General features: G+C 49.3%; 1 protein-coding gene across 1 annotated transcript; it reads right to left on the bottom strand.

Moving 5' to 3' along the window:
• Window positions 1-3,442: 3,442 nt before the first annotated feature.
• Window positions 3,443-7,803, bottom strand: LOC309344220 (ring finger protein-like; the record flags this gene model as incomplete). Its single annotated transcript, XM_081866472.1, has 2 exons — window positions 3,443-5,817; window positions 7,727-7,803. The coding sequence occupies 2 exons, from the start codon at window positions 7,801-7,803 to the stop codon at window positions 4,395-4,397; spliced, it is 1,500 nt and encodes a 499-aa protein (XP_081722598.1). The 3' UTR covers window positions 3,443-4,394.
• Window positions 7,804-13,951: the final 6,148 nt, after the last annotated feature.

Raw genomic sequence — 13,951 nt, 5'->3', positions numbered from 1 at the left:
TGAACTGGGAGAAGGAGGAGAAAGTGCTTACCTGGATACTGGCTGGAGGCAGGTGACAGTTGACCCCAGAGAGCAAGGAGCCCCACAAGGAGGAGGAGGCCACCCCACCCCATGGTGGACAAGCTAAGTCTACTGCCCAGCCCATGTTTCACTTATATCTCAGAAAACAGGTTCAATGGGGGATTCCCGAAGATGGTGGTGAAGGGAGAAGGGACAGAGATCTGGACAGCATGAATAAAAAGGGACAACCCAAGCAAGGTAACTGCCAATATACGTAGGTGTCTCCCTACATATAGGAAAGGGAGCCCAGCTTGCCACAGGGGCATGAACACACCATGTGGGGTCTCCCCTCCTTCTCTCAGCTTCCCACCACATGTGTCACAGGAGCAGAGGCAGACTGAGTGTTGAGTCAGCTGTGGTTGGTGTGGACGCCTCTCTCTATCATGCAGATCCAAACTGACGTGCCATGCATGGAGGAAAGTCCCAGGGCCAGATCCTACGCCTGCCTGCCAGGACTCCTTCAGCCAAGAACAGGGAGTGAGCAATGGCTCCTCCCAGCAGAGGGAGGAACAGAAGATGTTATCTGACCTGGCAGAGGCAATAAAATGAAAGCAGAGCAGCAGGAGGAGTGAGTCAAACAACAAGAAGGTTTCTGTGAACACATCATAGACAGCGGGGCTCTTAAATATAGGAAGTGTCGGATCATTGCTACATCTTGCCCAATATTGTCGGCATTGGCTGGCAGTAGACTTCATGGGAGGGATTCTGCCCACTGAGCTTCAGTCCCATCCCAAAGGGGGAGAGAGGGAAAGACCAGGCGGAAACTATTAGCTTCTGATCACAGAATTATCGGAGGGTAGACTGCAAGAAGATCAAACCTCTCCATTCTGAAGGAAATCAGCCCTGACTGCTCACTGGAAGGACAGATCCTGAAGCTGAGGCTCCAGTACTTTGGCCACCTCATGAGAAGAGAAGACTCCCTGGAAAAGACCCTGGTGTTGGGAAAGCCTTGCATCTTGGTGGGCTTGTGCTTGGGGCATTCAGAAAGAGGGCATCAGTTGTGCCAAAGGGAAAAGGGCCCCTTGGCTGCAGGAGGCAGGTGTATTCCTCTCTCCAAAGTGGATGTCATTGCCCACCTGGGATGCTTTCAGGAGCAAAATAGGTTCCAGGTGAGGTGGGAACAGAGCTGAACTTCGGCTGGGGCTGACAAGGCTTACACCCCTAAGAACATAAGAAGATTCTGCTGGATCAGGCCAATGCACCATCTCATTCACTCCAACATTCCTCAGATGAATGTTATTAGACAGGGACATTTCAGATAGGGACATTTCTCACTCCACCACAACTGACCCTCCTTGACCCCCCCATCCCCTCGCAAAATACTTCTAGCTACTACTAGCTTGGTGATTTACTGGGTACTCACTGTTGGCTATTTGCAGTATGGTAGCGCTGCAGAGAGCTTGCTGGGGAGACCATGCATTAAAAAGAAAGGGACTCAAAAATAACTTAAACAAGGTTTTAATTACAAAAAACAAAAACTCCTTATACACTAAATACATTAACAACAAACCAGACCCAACCACCAACCCATCCCCCAGGGTAATGGGAGAGCTAGGTGCTGCTCCTTATATACTACATGCAAATGCTGACACACCTTAATCAATGCAACTCAGCAGCACCTGCTATGTTTCACAGCTGTAAAGCTGGGTCTCGTTATCTTGCTCTGGCCCTTGCTCTGGCCCCTTAAAGACATACACATTGGGTGGAACAATGATGAACCTTTACATTTAAAGAAACCATTCAACACTCACTTGTAGAAACCCTGGCAGCTCCAAGGCAGCCACTTGCTCCAGCAGCCAAACTGAGCCTTCTGGAGTCTCTGCCCTCAGGCAACTTTGCCCAAGGTCTGCCCCCTTGAACAGGCCAACGCTCCATGGCCTCCCACCTGCTGCCCCCTCTGGGCTCTTGGGCCAGGGACTGTGGGAAGCACTTGGTTCCTCAGGTACAGCAGAAGGCACCCTTCCAGGTGGCTAATAATAATAATAATAATAATAATAATAATAATAATAAATAGTCATGATGATGATGGAATCTAGATAGACTGCCTCTGGCACTGGAGGTCTCACCAAGGTCAAGGCTGCCTTGATTTCTAATCGGCAGTGTGTGTGTGCAGAAAAAGATTAAGAAATCAAAGTCCACTTTGGAGAGCAACTCCCCTGGAGGAAGGGTATTTCCCAAGGTGCCCGCAGAGCAAACGAAACTGAGGAAATGGCAGGAGGAGAAAGGGTGATGCCAAGGAGGTGGGTTTGATTCCTATAGGTGCTAGCTGCGAAAGGTGGAAGGGACTCCCCAGAGGTCATCTAGCTCATCCCTCTGCAAGGCAGGAATCATAGCTATTAAATCCTAGAATAACTGACAGGGAAAGGACCCTGAGGGTCATCTAGTTCATAGGGTGTAGCTTAGGGAATGCTATTCAGCCCCGTGGAACCTTCAATGTGGGGTTCCACAGGGCTCAATCCTGTCCCCCACATTAACAACAACAACAACAACAACAACAACAACAACAACAACAACGATGCTTAACATCTAAGTGGGATTATCTGGAGGTTTGGAGTCTGCTGTGAGCAATATGCTGATGACACTCAGCTCTGTTTCTCCTTTACATCTGCAGGTGAGGCAGTGGAAGTTCTGGATCAGTGTCTGGCCTCAATAATGGAGCCAACAAACTGAAGCTCAACCCAGATAAGACAGAGGCCCTGTTAGTGGGTGGTTCCCTAGAACAGATGACTGGGAGGTTGCCTGCTCTTGATGGGGTTACGCTTCCCCTGAAGGAGCAGGTTCATAGCCTGGGGGTCCTCCTGGATCCTTTGCTGTCCTTTGTGGCTCAGATGGCCTCAGTGGCCAGGAGTGCCTTCTATCAGCTTTGACTGGTGGCCCAGCTACGCTCCTATCTGGACAGAGACAGTCTAACCCCTGTTGTCTATGCTCTGGTAATCCCAAGGTTAGATTACTGCAATGCGTTCTACGTGGGACTGCCTCTGAAGACAGTTTGGAAACTTCAGCTAGTGCGGAATTCAGCGGCCAGGTTGCTCACCAGGGCAAGACGGTTTGAGCCTATTGCACCAATCCTGGTCCCACTGCTCTGGCTGCCAATTAGTTTTCAGGCCCAATTAAAAGTCCAATTTTGACCTATAAAGCTTTAAACAGCTTAGGACCACAATACCTTAAGGACTGCCTATTTCTATATGAACCTACCCGGACCCTGAGATCATCTTCTGAGGCCCTTCTTTGTGTGTCTCCTCCTTCAGCAGTCCAGAGGGTGGCGACACAAAAATGGGCCTTTTCTTTTCTTTTTGTGTGTAATTTTTATTAAATTTTCTGTTTTACAATTTAGAATATTCATTTAAACAACCTGAAAATGTCAGTGACTTCCCTTGTTCTCTTTCCATGGTTCATTTCGCATACCATAAATTCCTTCATATTTTACATAAACTAAACCATTCAGTAATCCATTATTACATCCATCAAAACTTGTTTGCACTGTTGAATTTATCTTAATGCTGCCAAAGTTTTCAAGTGTACACAAGGCAAGAATCACAGTTATAAGAACATGGGATGGTACAATAGGATGGGATGCCACGGGTCATGTAGCCCAAACGGCTGCAAGGCAAGAATCTCCAATAAAAGGATGGTGGACTCCCCCACCCCATAGCAGTGGGGTGGGTGAGGAGGTACCCCAAAGGGCTACAGCAGCTGACTCCATTCCGCAAAAGGGCGAAAGAAAATCCTCCTTTACTTGGCCCATAGTTAACCCCTGGAACTCACAGTTGCAGGAGGTAGTTTTAGCCACCAACTTGGACGTCTTTAAAGGAGAGGCCGATAAATTAACAGAGGAGAAGAGGGATGAGGACGACTCTCCGCCATTATAGCTCTGTTTCTTGAATATCCCATTGGAGGTTTCCAAGCAGAGGTTGGGTGGCCATCTGTCCTGGAGGCTCAGGTGGAGATGCCTGTCTGGCAGGCGGTTGGGCTGGATGACCCTCGGGTCCCTTTCCCCCTTTCCCCACCACTCTGGGCTCCCAGAACCCGGCCACTCTCGTCTCCACTGCCCAAGCCCTCAACACTTTCGCAGCTGCTTGGCCGGCGACAGCAGGAGGGGAGAGGGGCGCCACTTTCGAATTCGAATCCTTTTCGGGCTCTGCAAAGCGCTTCCTGCTCAACCGAAGGCTGCTCTTGAGTTCGAATCCTGATTGCAATGCGCAAAGAGCCTCCCGCTCTCATGTTGTGTAAAGCGCTTCCTTGCCTCCGAATCCTGCAGCCTTTTGAAAGGCCCCCGCGCGCCCCTCCGGCGAAGATCCGAGTTGGAGAGCCACTCCTTTCCTATCCGACGGAACTCACCGCCACCTCTCCAGGATGGCGAAGAGCAGAAAGACCACTAGCAGCGGCAGGAAGAAGACCAACAGGCTGAGCGTCTCGGCGGCCAGCAGCCCCAGCAGGACCAAGCGGTAGAGCCAGCGGCTGTGCCGCTCCAGCCGCTCCAGCCCCTGCACCATCCCGAGTGGGTAGCGCAGGCAGGGCAGGGCGCCGTGCTCGGGGCGGCTGGCGCGGAAGCGCATCTGGAAGCGGTGCTCCAGGCGGCCCCAGGCGCCGGGCCGGCGTTCGGGCAAGGGCTCGTATTCCGCGCGCCCGGCCGCCGATTCTTGCGGCGACTCGAGCAAGAGCATCTCTTCCTGCAGTTTCCGGATCTCCCACTCCATCACCGGAGTCTTCTGGCGGCACAGCGGGCAGCGCGCGCGCCCGATTTCGGCGGCGCCCGACGCCTCCAGGACAGCGCCCAGGCAGCGCGCGCACAGCTCGTGGCCGCAGTTCAGGCGCGACGGGCGGTGGACGTCGCCGTCGTAAAACTCTGTGCAGATTGGGCACTCCGCATCCTCCTCTCCGTCGGGGGACGCGCGGGGCAGCGCCGAAGGAGGCTCGTTCTCGCCCGTTCCCGCCGCGCCATTCGCATCCTCCGGTCCACCGGGCGCCGGGAGAATGCAGTCGAACTCTCCTTCAGACGCAGACGCCGCCCGCTCGGGCTCAAGCGCGTCCTCGAGGAGCCCTGGGGACTTTCTGGACGCGCCATCCTCCTCGTCGCCACTCGTCGCCGCGTCTTCGGGCACCACCCGGTCTCCTTGCCCTGTTGTCGAGGCGACAGAGGCTTCATCTTCCCCCAGCGCTCCCTCCTGGGCCTGGCAAAGTGTGCCGGTGTCCCACGGGCCGCCCTCGGCTTTCCCCGGTGCGGCGAACCCCTCCGAACCGCTGGGGCTGGCGCTCGAAATCTCCGCGGGCGAACCAGGCCTGGGGCCCGCGACTCCGCCGCTCCAGGCCAGGCTTCGCTCCGTTTGGCGGCGTCGAGGCTCCGGGTTCGAGGTCAGAGAGCTGCGCCAGGCGGCCCCTGGCGATCCTCGGGGGCCGGTTCGGGGGTCCGCGCACCCCACCGGTGGGTGCGGCTGAGCGTCTCGGAGTTCGCCGGCGTCTTTTTGCCGGTAGAGCGGTGAGCGCTTTCGGCTGCCAAATAATACGAGGACAGATTCTCGACGGACCGGTTTGGCGACTCGCAAGGCGGCTGTTTCCGTATCTGGAGACAGGCGCGACGTGCTCCACAGAAGAGGCCTTCCAGGTGGGCGGTTGCTCAACCGAAGCCACCCACGAATCTTTCGACGGAACGACCTGGCGCCCTTGGGCTGTTGGCTTGTTTTTGGCGAAGGAAGAAGAGGTTGATCCGAGGACGGAGTCCCGAGGATGAAAATGTGGTTCTCTCTGCCCCCCAAGCCACTTCATGGTTGGAGGAGAAATGTCCTAAATCGTAGAAGGGGAGGAGAGGAGAGTGGGAAAGGATCCTTCAGATATCCCGAAATTCATCCCGAAATTCATCTAGCCAAAACCCCCAGTGGGGCAAGAATCAGAGCGATAAAAACACAGAAGGGGAGAGTTGGAAGGGGCTTCCAAGGGTCATCTAGTCCAATCTGCTGTAAAGCAGGAACCAGAGCTATAATCTCCTAGAAGGGAACCCTAATGGTCATCTAGTCCAACCCCCCTGCCCACAGGAGTTTCTCGGTTGGCTCAAACCACCAACCTTCTGCTTAACAGCCAGACACCCTTAGTCATTGTGGCACTTTCAGGCAAGGTGAAATAATAATAATGTTGTTATTGTTTTGTTGTTTAGCCGTTTAGTCGTGTCCAACTCTTCGTGCCCCCATGGACCAGAGCACGCCAGGCACTCCTGTCTTCCACTGCCTCCCGCAGTTTGGTCAAACTCATGCTGGTAGCTTCCAGAACACTGTCCAACCATCTCGTCCTCTGTCATCCCCTTCTCCTTGTGCCCTCCATCTTTCCCAACATCAGGGTCTTTCCCAGGGAGTCTTCTCTTCTCATGAGGTGGCCAAAGTCTTGGAGCCTCAGCTTCAGGATCTGTCCTTCCAGTGAGCACTCAGGGCTGATTTCCTTCAGAATGGAGAGGTTTGATCTTCTTGCAGTCCATGGGACTCTCCAGAGTCTCCTCCAGCATCAGAATTCAAAAACATCAATTCTTCGGCTATCAGCCTTCTTTATGGTCCAGCTCTCACTTCTATACATCATTACTGGGAAAACCATAGCTTTAACTATACGGACCTTTGTTGGCAAGGTGATGTATCTGCTTTTTAAGATGCTGTCTAGGTTTGTCACTGCTTTTCTTCCAAGAAGCAGACGTCCTTTAATTTTGTGACTGCTGTCACTATCTTAGAATTACAATTCTATTATTCTGGGGTCACTAGGATGTAAGTTTGAATTGTTTATTGCACAGATGGATCCCTTTACAGACTTAACACTTGATGATCTTATTGGACATTTAATAGAATGTGTAGAGAGAGAAAAGCCATTTGGTTTAATTGCAACAAGGAAGTACATGGGGCAGTTTTGTAGAGCCCCCAAAGCAGGGAAATCTTCTGAGAGTAAACAACCAAACCAGAACACATGAATCTCACTGCAACCAGTAGTGATGAGAAATCAGACAGATGGTTGATAAATTTGGGGTGGCCACTTCCCCGTTCATAAGCAATATAGAGTTAGGGTTGAACGCTGGATTGCTTATGAACCAGGGGGAAAAAAGCACATGTCCCAAAAGTGCTCCTTGGGGGAATCTACTTTCTTCACCCCTCCATTGCGGGAGTTGTCCATTTATTCCTACTCTCTGTGGAGATACATTTCCACAGCTACTGACACCACATGTGACCTTCCACACAGGGTTGTTGTGAAGATCCATGGGGAGAATGATGAACATGAACAAAGAGCTGAACTGAAGACACTTCCTCTTCACTTTGTTCAGCCTCCAACTGGATTCAGTCACCCCAAAAATATTCTTAACCCTGCTTAAGTACTTACAGTCACTCTAAGCACTGAAAGCACTTGCCGTCACATTTCGTAACTAAGGAATAGGCATTGCAGTGGATGCCTCTGAAAATTCACAGCATTCCTTCTGCAGAATCAAACTGAATTTACTCTGCATAACTGTGGCAGCAGCTGGCTTCCGTGAGCTTTATCGGGGCAGGAAATTTTCAACTGCTTCTCAGAACTTTGCCTAATTAGACCCAGCACTAACATATCCCCCAATTGTACTTGTGGAAGACTCTGGAAGGTGGTTTTGAGGGGGTGGGGGAGATATTCAATGAACTGATTAAACAATTACAGGTATGACTTTTCCTACAAGGGCAGAACCTCTCCACCAGCTTTAACTACAGCAGAACCCAGGTGGAGACCCAGGATCATTGTCCCATCCTGCATGGTGTCTAATGCTCTAGAGGTTAAGGCACATCTTCAAATCACAATGCCATAAACACAAAATCAAAGAGGCTCTTCTCTTCTCTCATTCCAATAAAGAATAGTCATCCCATCCCACTTAGTCTCCTTCTTGAGGTTTTTCCTCTTCTTTTCTGAAACCAGCTCCTGCCTTTTGCCATATTGCTGCTCCCAAGTGGAGAGGGAAGGGGCTGAGAGCGGGGGCCCCTTTCAAGAGGAAATTACTCAATGAAGTCAGGGTGTCCTTTTGGCATCCTGCAGTTAAGGCTGCAATCGTGCACACATATGATTGATCAAACATCATCATCATCATTTATTATCTATACCCCGCCCATCTATCCCCAGCTACTCTGAGTGGCTCCCAACTAAATATTAAAAGCACGATAAAACATCAAACATTAAAAACATCCCTAAACACCAGAGGTTTGATCAAACCTTCCACATCCCTCAAAGTGGCTTCTGAAAATCATGGTAGCACCCATTGCCACTGAAAATGGCAATTAATCAGGTTGCATGCCACCCCAACCTCCAAGCAGTGCAAGAATCCAGGGGTATCAGTCACTTACCCAGACATTGGTTTCCTTGGATTCAGGGACAGTGGAAACTATGGTGTCTTTATGATATATTTATTTACACATATACACAACTTAGCAACTCTGCAAGTCTATGATTCTGTGAAATGAATGTGTCTTGTTCTTACATGGAGGAGGAAGGGCATAGGTGGGAAGAGCATTCTTCTGAGAAAAGCCTCCTGCCAGGAACTTCCACTTCCCAGCTGGCAAGACCCATTTTGGGGAACGGCTCCCCAGGCAGAACAAGACAGGCAGGCCTGGGATCTGCTGACTGGTGGCATGAAGTCTGCTCCCACCAAATCCTTCCGCCACCCTGTCTGGCCTGCTCAGCTTTCCAGGACTCCCAGAGGGAGGCGACATAAGGCTGGGATGACAAGCCACTGGATCTCTCCCCATTCCCAGATGATTCTCCAAGCCAATGCTGGGGGCTGCCTCAGGTCAGTGTTGAGATTTCCATTCCACCTTAAGGAGCAGACCTGTGGAACTGTTGCGTGTCACATGTCTGTTTACATTCCAGCACAGCCTCCTGGGAACTTCCATTGTGTCTATAGCTTTTGCTTTTCCCTGTCTCTCTGAGAAGACGAAAAGAGAAAGATTTCTTTGTCCGTAGTTGTAGTATGCTTTCACAAGCCTCATGCCTATTTTGTGTGTGCAGTTCACTCTGCTGATAGTGTGCCCTGGCTCTGAAGCCCAGGTCGCTGATTTTTGTCGGAGCAGAGGCCGATGGGTCTTCACAGCGGGATGGCTGGAAGGAGACAGCCAAGCTGGGGCTAGCCAGCTGGCCTTGCGGCCCTCTGCATGTCTACAGTCAGGTCTTGTAGAAACACAGACAGCTCCAACGCAGCAGCTTGTTCCAGTGAGCCAAACTGAGCCTTCTGAAGTCTCCGCCCCCAGGCAACTCCTTCTAAGCTCTGTTGCCTTGAAAGGGACAACCCTCTCGCCTGAAGGTGGACCCTCCATGCCCTCCGACCCATTGCAACCCCCTGTGCTGGTTGCTGGGTGATTTGGGAGCCATCCAAAGTGGGCTTTGCGCAAGCTGCACCCTATTTCTCAAGGCCGCCCATACCTGTATCACATCACGTCCTGGACAGGAGGGTATGGCTTGCCCCAAATGACCTTGAGGGCCAAACATGGAAGGCTGGTGGGGCAAGATAGGCAGGTGGGTTGAAGGTTCCTCGGCCCTGCTCCATTGGGACAATAAAGTTGGGGACAACACTGGAGAAGGAAGCAGGGAACACAGACACACAGAGTCTAGCATGCAAATGAGTCAATGCCTTTATTGTGCAAAAGAGAAAAGAAGGTGCCGGATGGAGCAAACTTTGCTCAACCACCAGAAACCTGACAAGCTGGTGGAAAGCCAAGGTCTCTGATCTTGGTGCCTTGATTGCTATATTTGGAGAGGTCAGCAGATCTTCAGATGATACAGTCTAAGCTCCACTCAATGTTTCTGGGCATCCGGTCCAGGCAAGGTCTGCTGCAGAAGAAGAAGAGAAGAGTTTGGATTTGATATCCCGCTTTATCACTACCCGAAGGAGTCTCAAAGCGGCTAACCATCTCCTTTCCCTTCCTCCCCAACAACAAACACTCTGTGAGGTGAGTGGGGCTGAGAGACTTCAGAGAAGTGTGACTGGCCCAAGGTCACCCAGCAGCTGCAGGTGGAGGAGCAGAGACGCGAACCCGGTTCCCCAGATTACGAGACTACCACTCTTAACCACTACACCACCCTGGCTGAAGGGAAGAAGACCAAGAAGACCAAGAAGACAATGGACAGCTGCAGCTTCCACACACAAGCTCAGTACTAAAGTCCTTTGAGCCATTGCAAGTGCTCTCCACTGCACATGATGAGTGGGCAGGGAGAATCATCCCCTCGTCTTCTCTAAGGTGGCCAATAGCAGAGTCAACCACTTAGGGTGTGTGGATTCCGGTGGCAGATGCACCAGCCCTGGCAGGCAGAAAAGCTGTGGGCTGCTCATTCACCAACACTGTGGGCTGCATCAAGCTTGCAACTCCACCTTCCTGTGGCCACACTGCAGTGTGGCCACATTTCACTATTTCATATATTAGATTGATATCGAGGGCCATCTACAACACCTTCAAATATATACATTAAACAGAAGAAATTCGGGAAAGAAGGAAAGGCCAACACGTATTCTGAGCTCTCAGTCAGGCTAAGGATCCTATCCAGATGTATGTGTTTGAAAGGGTATGTGAAAGGTCATGCATTTCAGTTCTGGGTAGCAAAGCATAGACAGATTTACAGAGGAAAGGCTACCGGATATTTTGAGCTCTGAGACTCCAAAAGCTTCCACAAACCCCAGCCATTTTGGCTCCTGCATTAAAGAAAAAGTCTGTGGCACTGCACCCCACCCTCCACCAAATTCAAAATCATCTCACCTTATACAGGATTACTGCAATCTCGTGGGCAACTGCCGCAGCACTTCTGAACACCGGGGCAGGACCAGTCATCTTTACACCGTACAATGCAGATTCCCACACCTGGATTCCGGGGGCATCGTCCAGGCTTCTCTGCAAAAGAGCAAAACTTTTGGTGACCCTTGGGCTCCCTTCCAACCTGACAGTTCTAGGGTTCTGTGGCTGAGAGATGCCTTTTGGCCAGAGAGACCCTTCCTGTGGCATTGCAGTGGAGTTCTCTCGTGTCTGGAACCCAGAGGAACCTAGCAATCCTCAAGTGGGCACTGTCATCTTCAGAGGTCTTGGCGGTCTGCCTGGAACTCCCCCAAAACAAGACATCCCAATGACATAATCAACTGCTTCTCCTTTGCTATTATCTTGAGAAGGAGAAAAGAAGGCATTTGTCGATGGCTAGACAATGCTGGAGATCTTGCTAGAAGCCGATGTTCATGCCAGCACCTTGGAGGAAGAACTGCCTTGGGAGGAAGAGAAGAAAGTTCTTACCTAGCTTCTGGCTGGAGGCAGGTGTCAGTTGACCCCAGAGAGCGAGGAGCCCCACAAGGAGGAGAAGGCCACCACAACGCATGATGGACAGGCTTTGTCTGCTGCCCAGACCACCAGCTGACTTCTTGATCTCAGGAAGCAGGTTATATAGGGAACTCCTGAAGCAGGAGGGCCAGAGGAGGGGACTGTAAGTGGGACAGAGGGGACATTCTTTTCTTTCCAACAAGCTTTTGCAACAAGCCGTTGTAAAGAAGCTAAAGCCGTTTTGTGACCCGCAGGCAGTATTGGACTCTAGGAAGTGCAGCAGGAAGTGCAAATAGCCCTTTGTCATCTCCCTGGTAAAAATCCCCCATAATTGAGATTATTTGGCCTTAGGAAATATCTGTTCTCCCAGGCCTTCTAAGACCTTTGTGGTACAGGTGGCAGTTAGACCTGTCTATGCATTTAATTACTAGCTTCCTTTTTCATTTTCAGTTCTGTGTATTACGCTTTCCTGTGCTAGTTTTCTTGAACTGTTATTTTTATTTATTTATTTATTTATTTATTGGCTTTCAAATATTACATTACAATACAGATGTACCAAAGCCAAACCATTTCTTCCCCATCCCCCCATACATTTACATTTATATTTCCTCAATCCATCATATTATTATTTTCTCCTTCCTCCGACTTCCCTCCGCCCCCACTCGATTTCCTCCACATTATACAATTTACAATTTAGAATAATCCTTGAATTCTACAATCCTCTCAAATCATCTATATATTCTTATTATCTTTCCTTACTAATTTTTCTTCCATCCAGTACTTCACATTTTAATCTAGGCATATTAGCGTATCTTTTTTTGAGCAATATTTTGCCAAATTAAATTCATTTAGTTTACAAATCCATTCCTCCTTTGTGGATATAGTTTGTGACTTCCACCTAGCAGCAATCACTATTCTAGCAGCTGCACTTGAATTAAGGAAAATTCTCCCCCCACCCCGTGGTATCTCTTCATCTATCAATCCAAGGAGATATGTCTCTGGTTTCTTTGTTATTGATATTTTCAACATCTTCTTTAGTTCTTCGTGTGCTACTATCCAAAATTTCTTAATTTCCTCACACCTCCACCACATATGTATTGTTGTTCCCATTTCTCCACCACATCTCCAACAAAGGTTGGATTTCAATTTATATATCTTTGCCAACTTAACTGGCGTTAAGTACCACCTATAGAACATCTTTACAAATTTTTCTTTAATTGTATATGAGGCAGTAAATTGTATATCCTATCGCCAGAGGTTATCCCGTTGCTCTAGATAGATAGTATGTCCGAGATCCTGAGACCTTGAACTGTTATTTAAGCACGTTTTAAAAACAGGCTTTGCCTGCTGTCCAGACCACAGGCTCACTTATATCTCAGAAAACAGGTTCTATGGGGAAATCCTTGAGCAGGAGGTGAAGGAAGGAGGGACAGAGGTAAGGGCAGCAGGTGGGACAGAGTGGACGTTCTTTTCTTTTAACCAGGTTTAACAACCAATGATCAAGGAGTAAGCCATAGCACTTCTTGTCACCTTGCTGCAGGGATTTCCGGTCCCTAGGAAGGAAGTGAAAATTTCCCCTTGTCATCTCCCTGGTAAAACAACAACGGCCCATCACTGAGACCCTTGGGTCTTAGGACATTTCTCTTCCCCCAGACCTTGTAAGCTCTTTGTGGTACGCGTGGAGCTTAGACCTGTCTATGTGTTTTATTACTAGCTTTCTGAAATATACTCGGAGTCCTGTAGTGATTTCACGCTTTTTATTGCAGCTTGTAAAACAGTGATTAAATCCCCCCCCCCAACCTCAGGCTTTTATATACATTATTGACACAATGAGTCCCATCTGATTGGCTGATTCTGCTTCCCTCCTGGAGCCTGACTGGTCTTTTCCTGCAGGCCAATCAGTTGTTGCATTCTAGGATCCTACCTGCCTATTGTTCTAGGATCCAAGATTAGAACGTAACACTTTCCTTTTTCATTTTCAGTTCTGTGCTGCATATTATGCTTTACTGTGACGAGGGGAGGGAGGCTTTGTGCTTCTCCCACCTGCCCTGCTCCACCCTCAGCCCAAGGAGCCTTTCATGGAATCATAGAATCATAGAACTGTAGAGTTAGAAGGGAGCCAGGGGTCCTCTAGTCCAGCCCTTCTTGCAATGCAGGAATCTTAGCTAAGCCATCCATGACTTTCCCCGACCCTGACTTTCGGAACAGCAGAAGTGGCTGGGAAGAGAGAAGAGGCACTCAGGGATAGAGCAATAATTTTATAAGTCTTGTGTCTTTGCTTGCCGATTTGTATTGTGTTATTTTATGCACTGTGACATGCTGTTGTTGTTATTACGGATTCTAGTTTAGAAATTATTTGCTGTAATTGTTAAGAGTGAATTCCTGCTTAATTATTATTTGCTGGCATTCAGTTTTATTGCATATCATTACATTTTAATTGATTATTGAATGTTATTTTATTTAATATAAGTGGTTTATTTTAAAGTTATGTTTTTATTATGACATTTTTGTATTGGATCAGATTGTTATAAGGTGTGTAATCATTGTTCTTTCTTCAGCTTGTAAACCCCCTTTTGCAGTGTACAGTGATGTAGAAAGGCAATATACAAATTCACAGAACC

Source organism: Podarcis erhardii (genome assembly GCF_964252035.2).
Source record: "Podarcis erhardii genome assembly, chromosome: 6".
NCBI classification, from domain to species: domain Eukaryota; kingdom Metazoa; phylum Chordata; class Lepidosauria; order Squamata; family Lacertidae; genus Podarcis; species Podarcis erhardii.
Note: the sequence above shows the minus strand (reverse complement) of the source record. Positions and strands in the feature narration are given on the sequence as shown.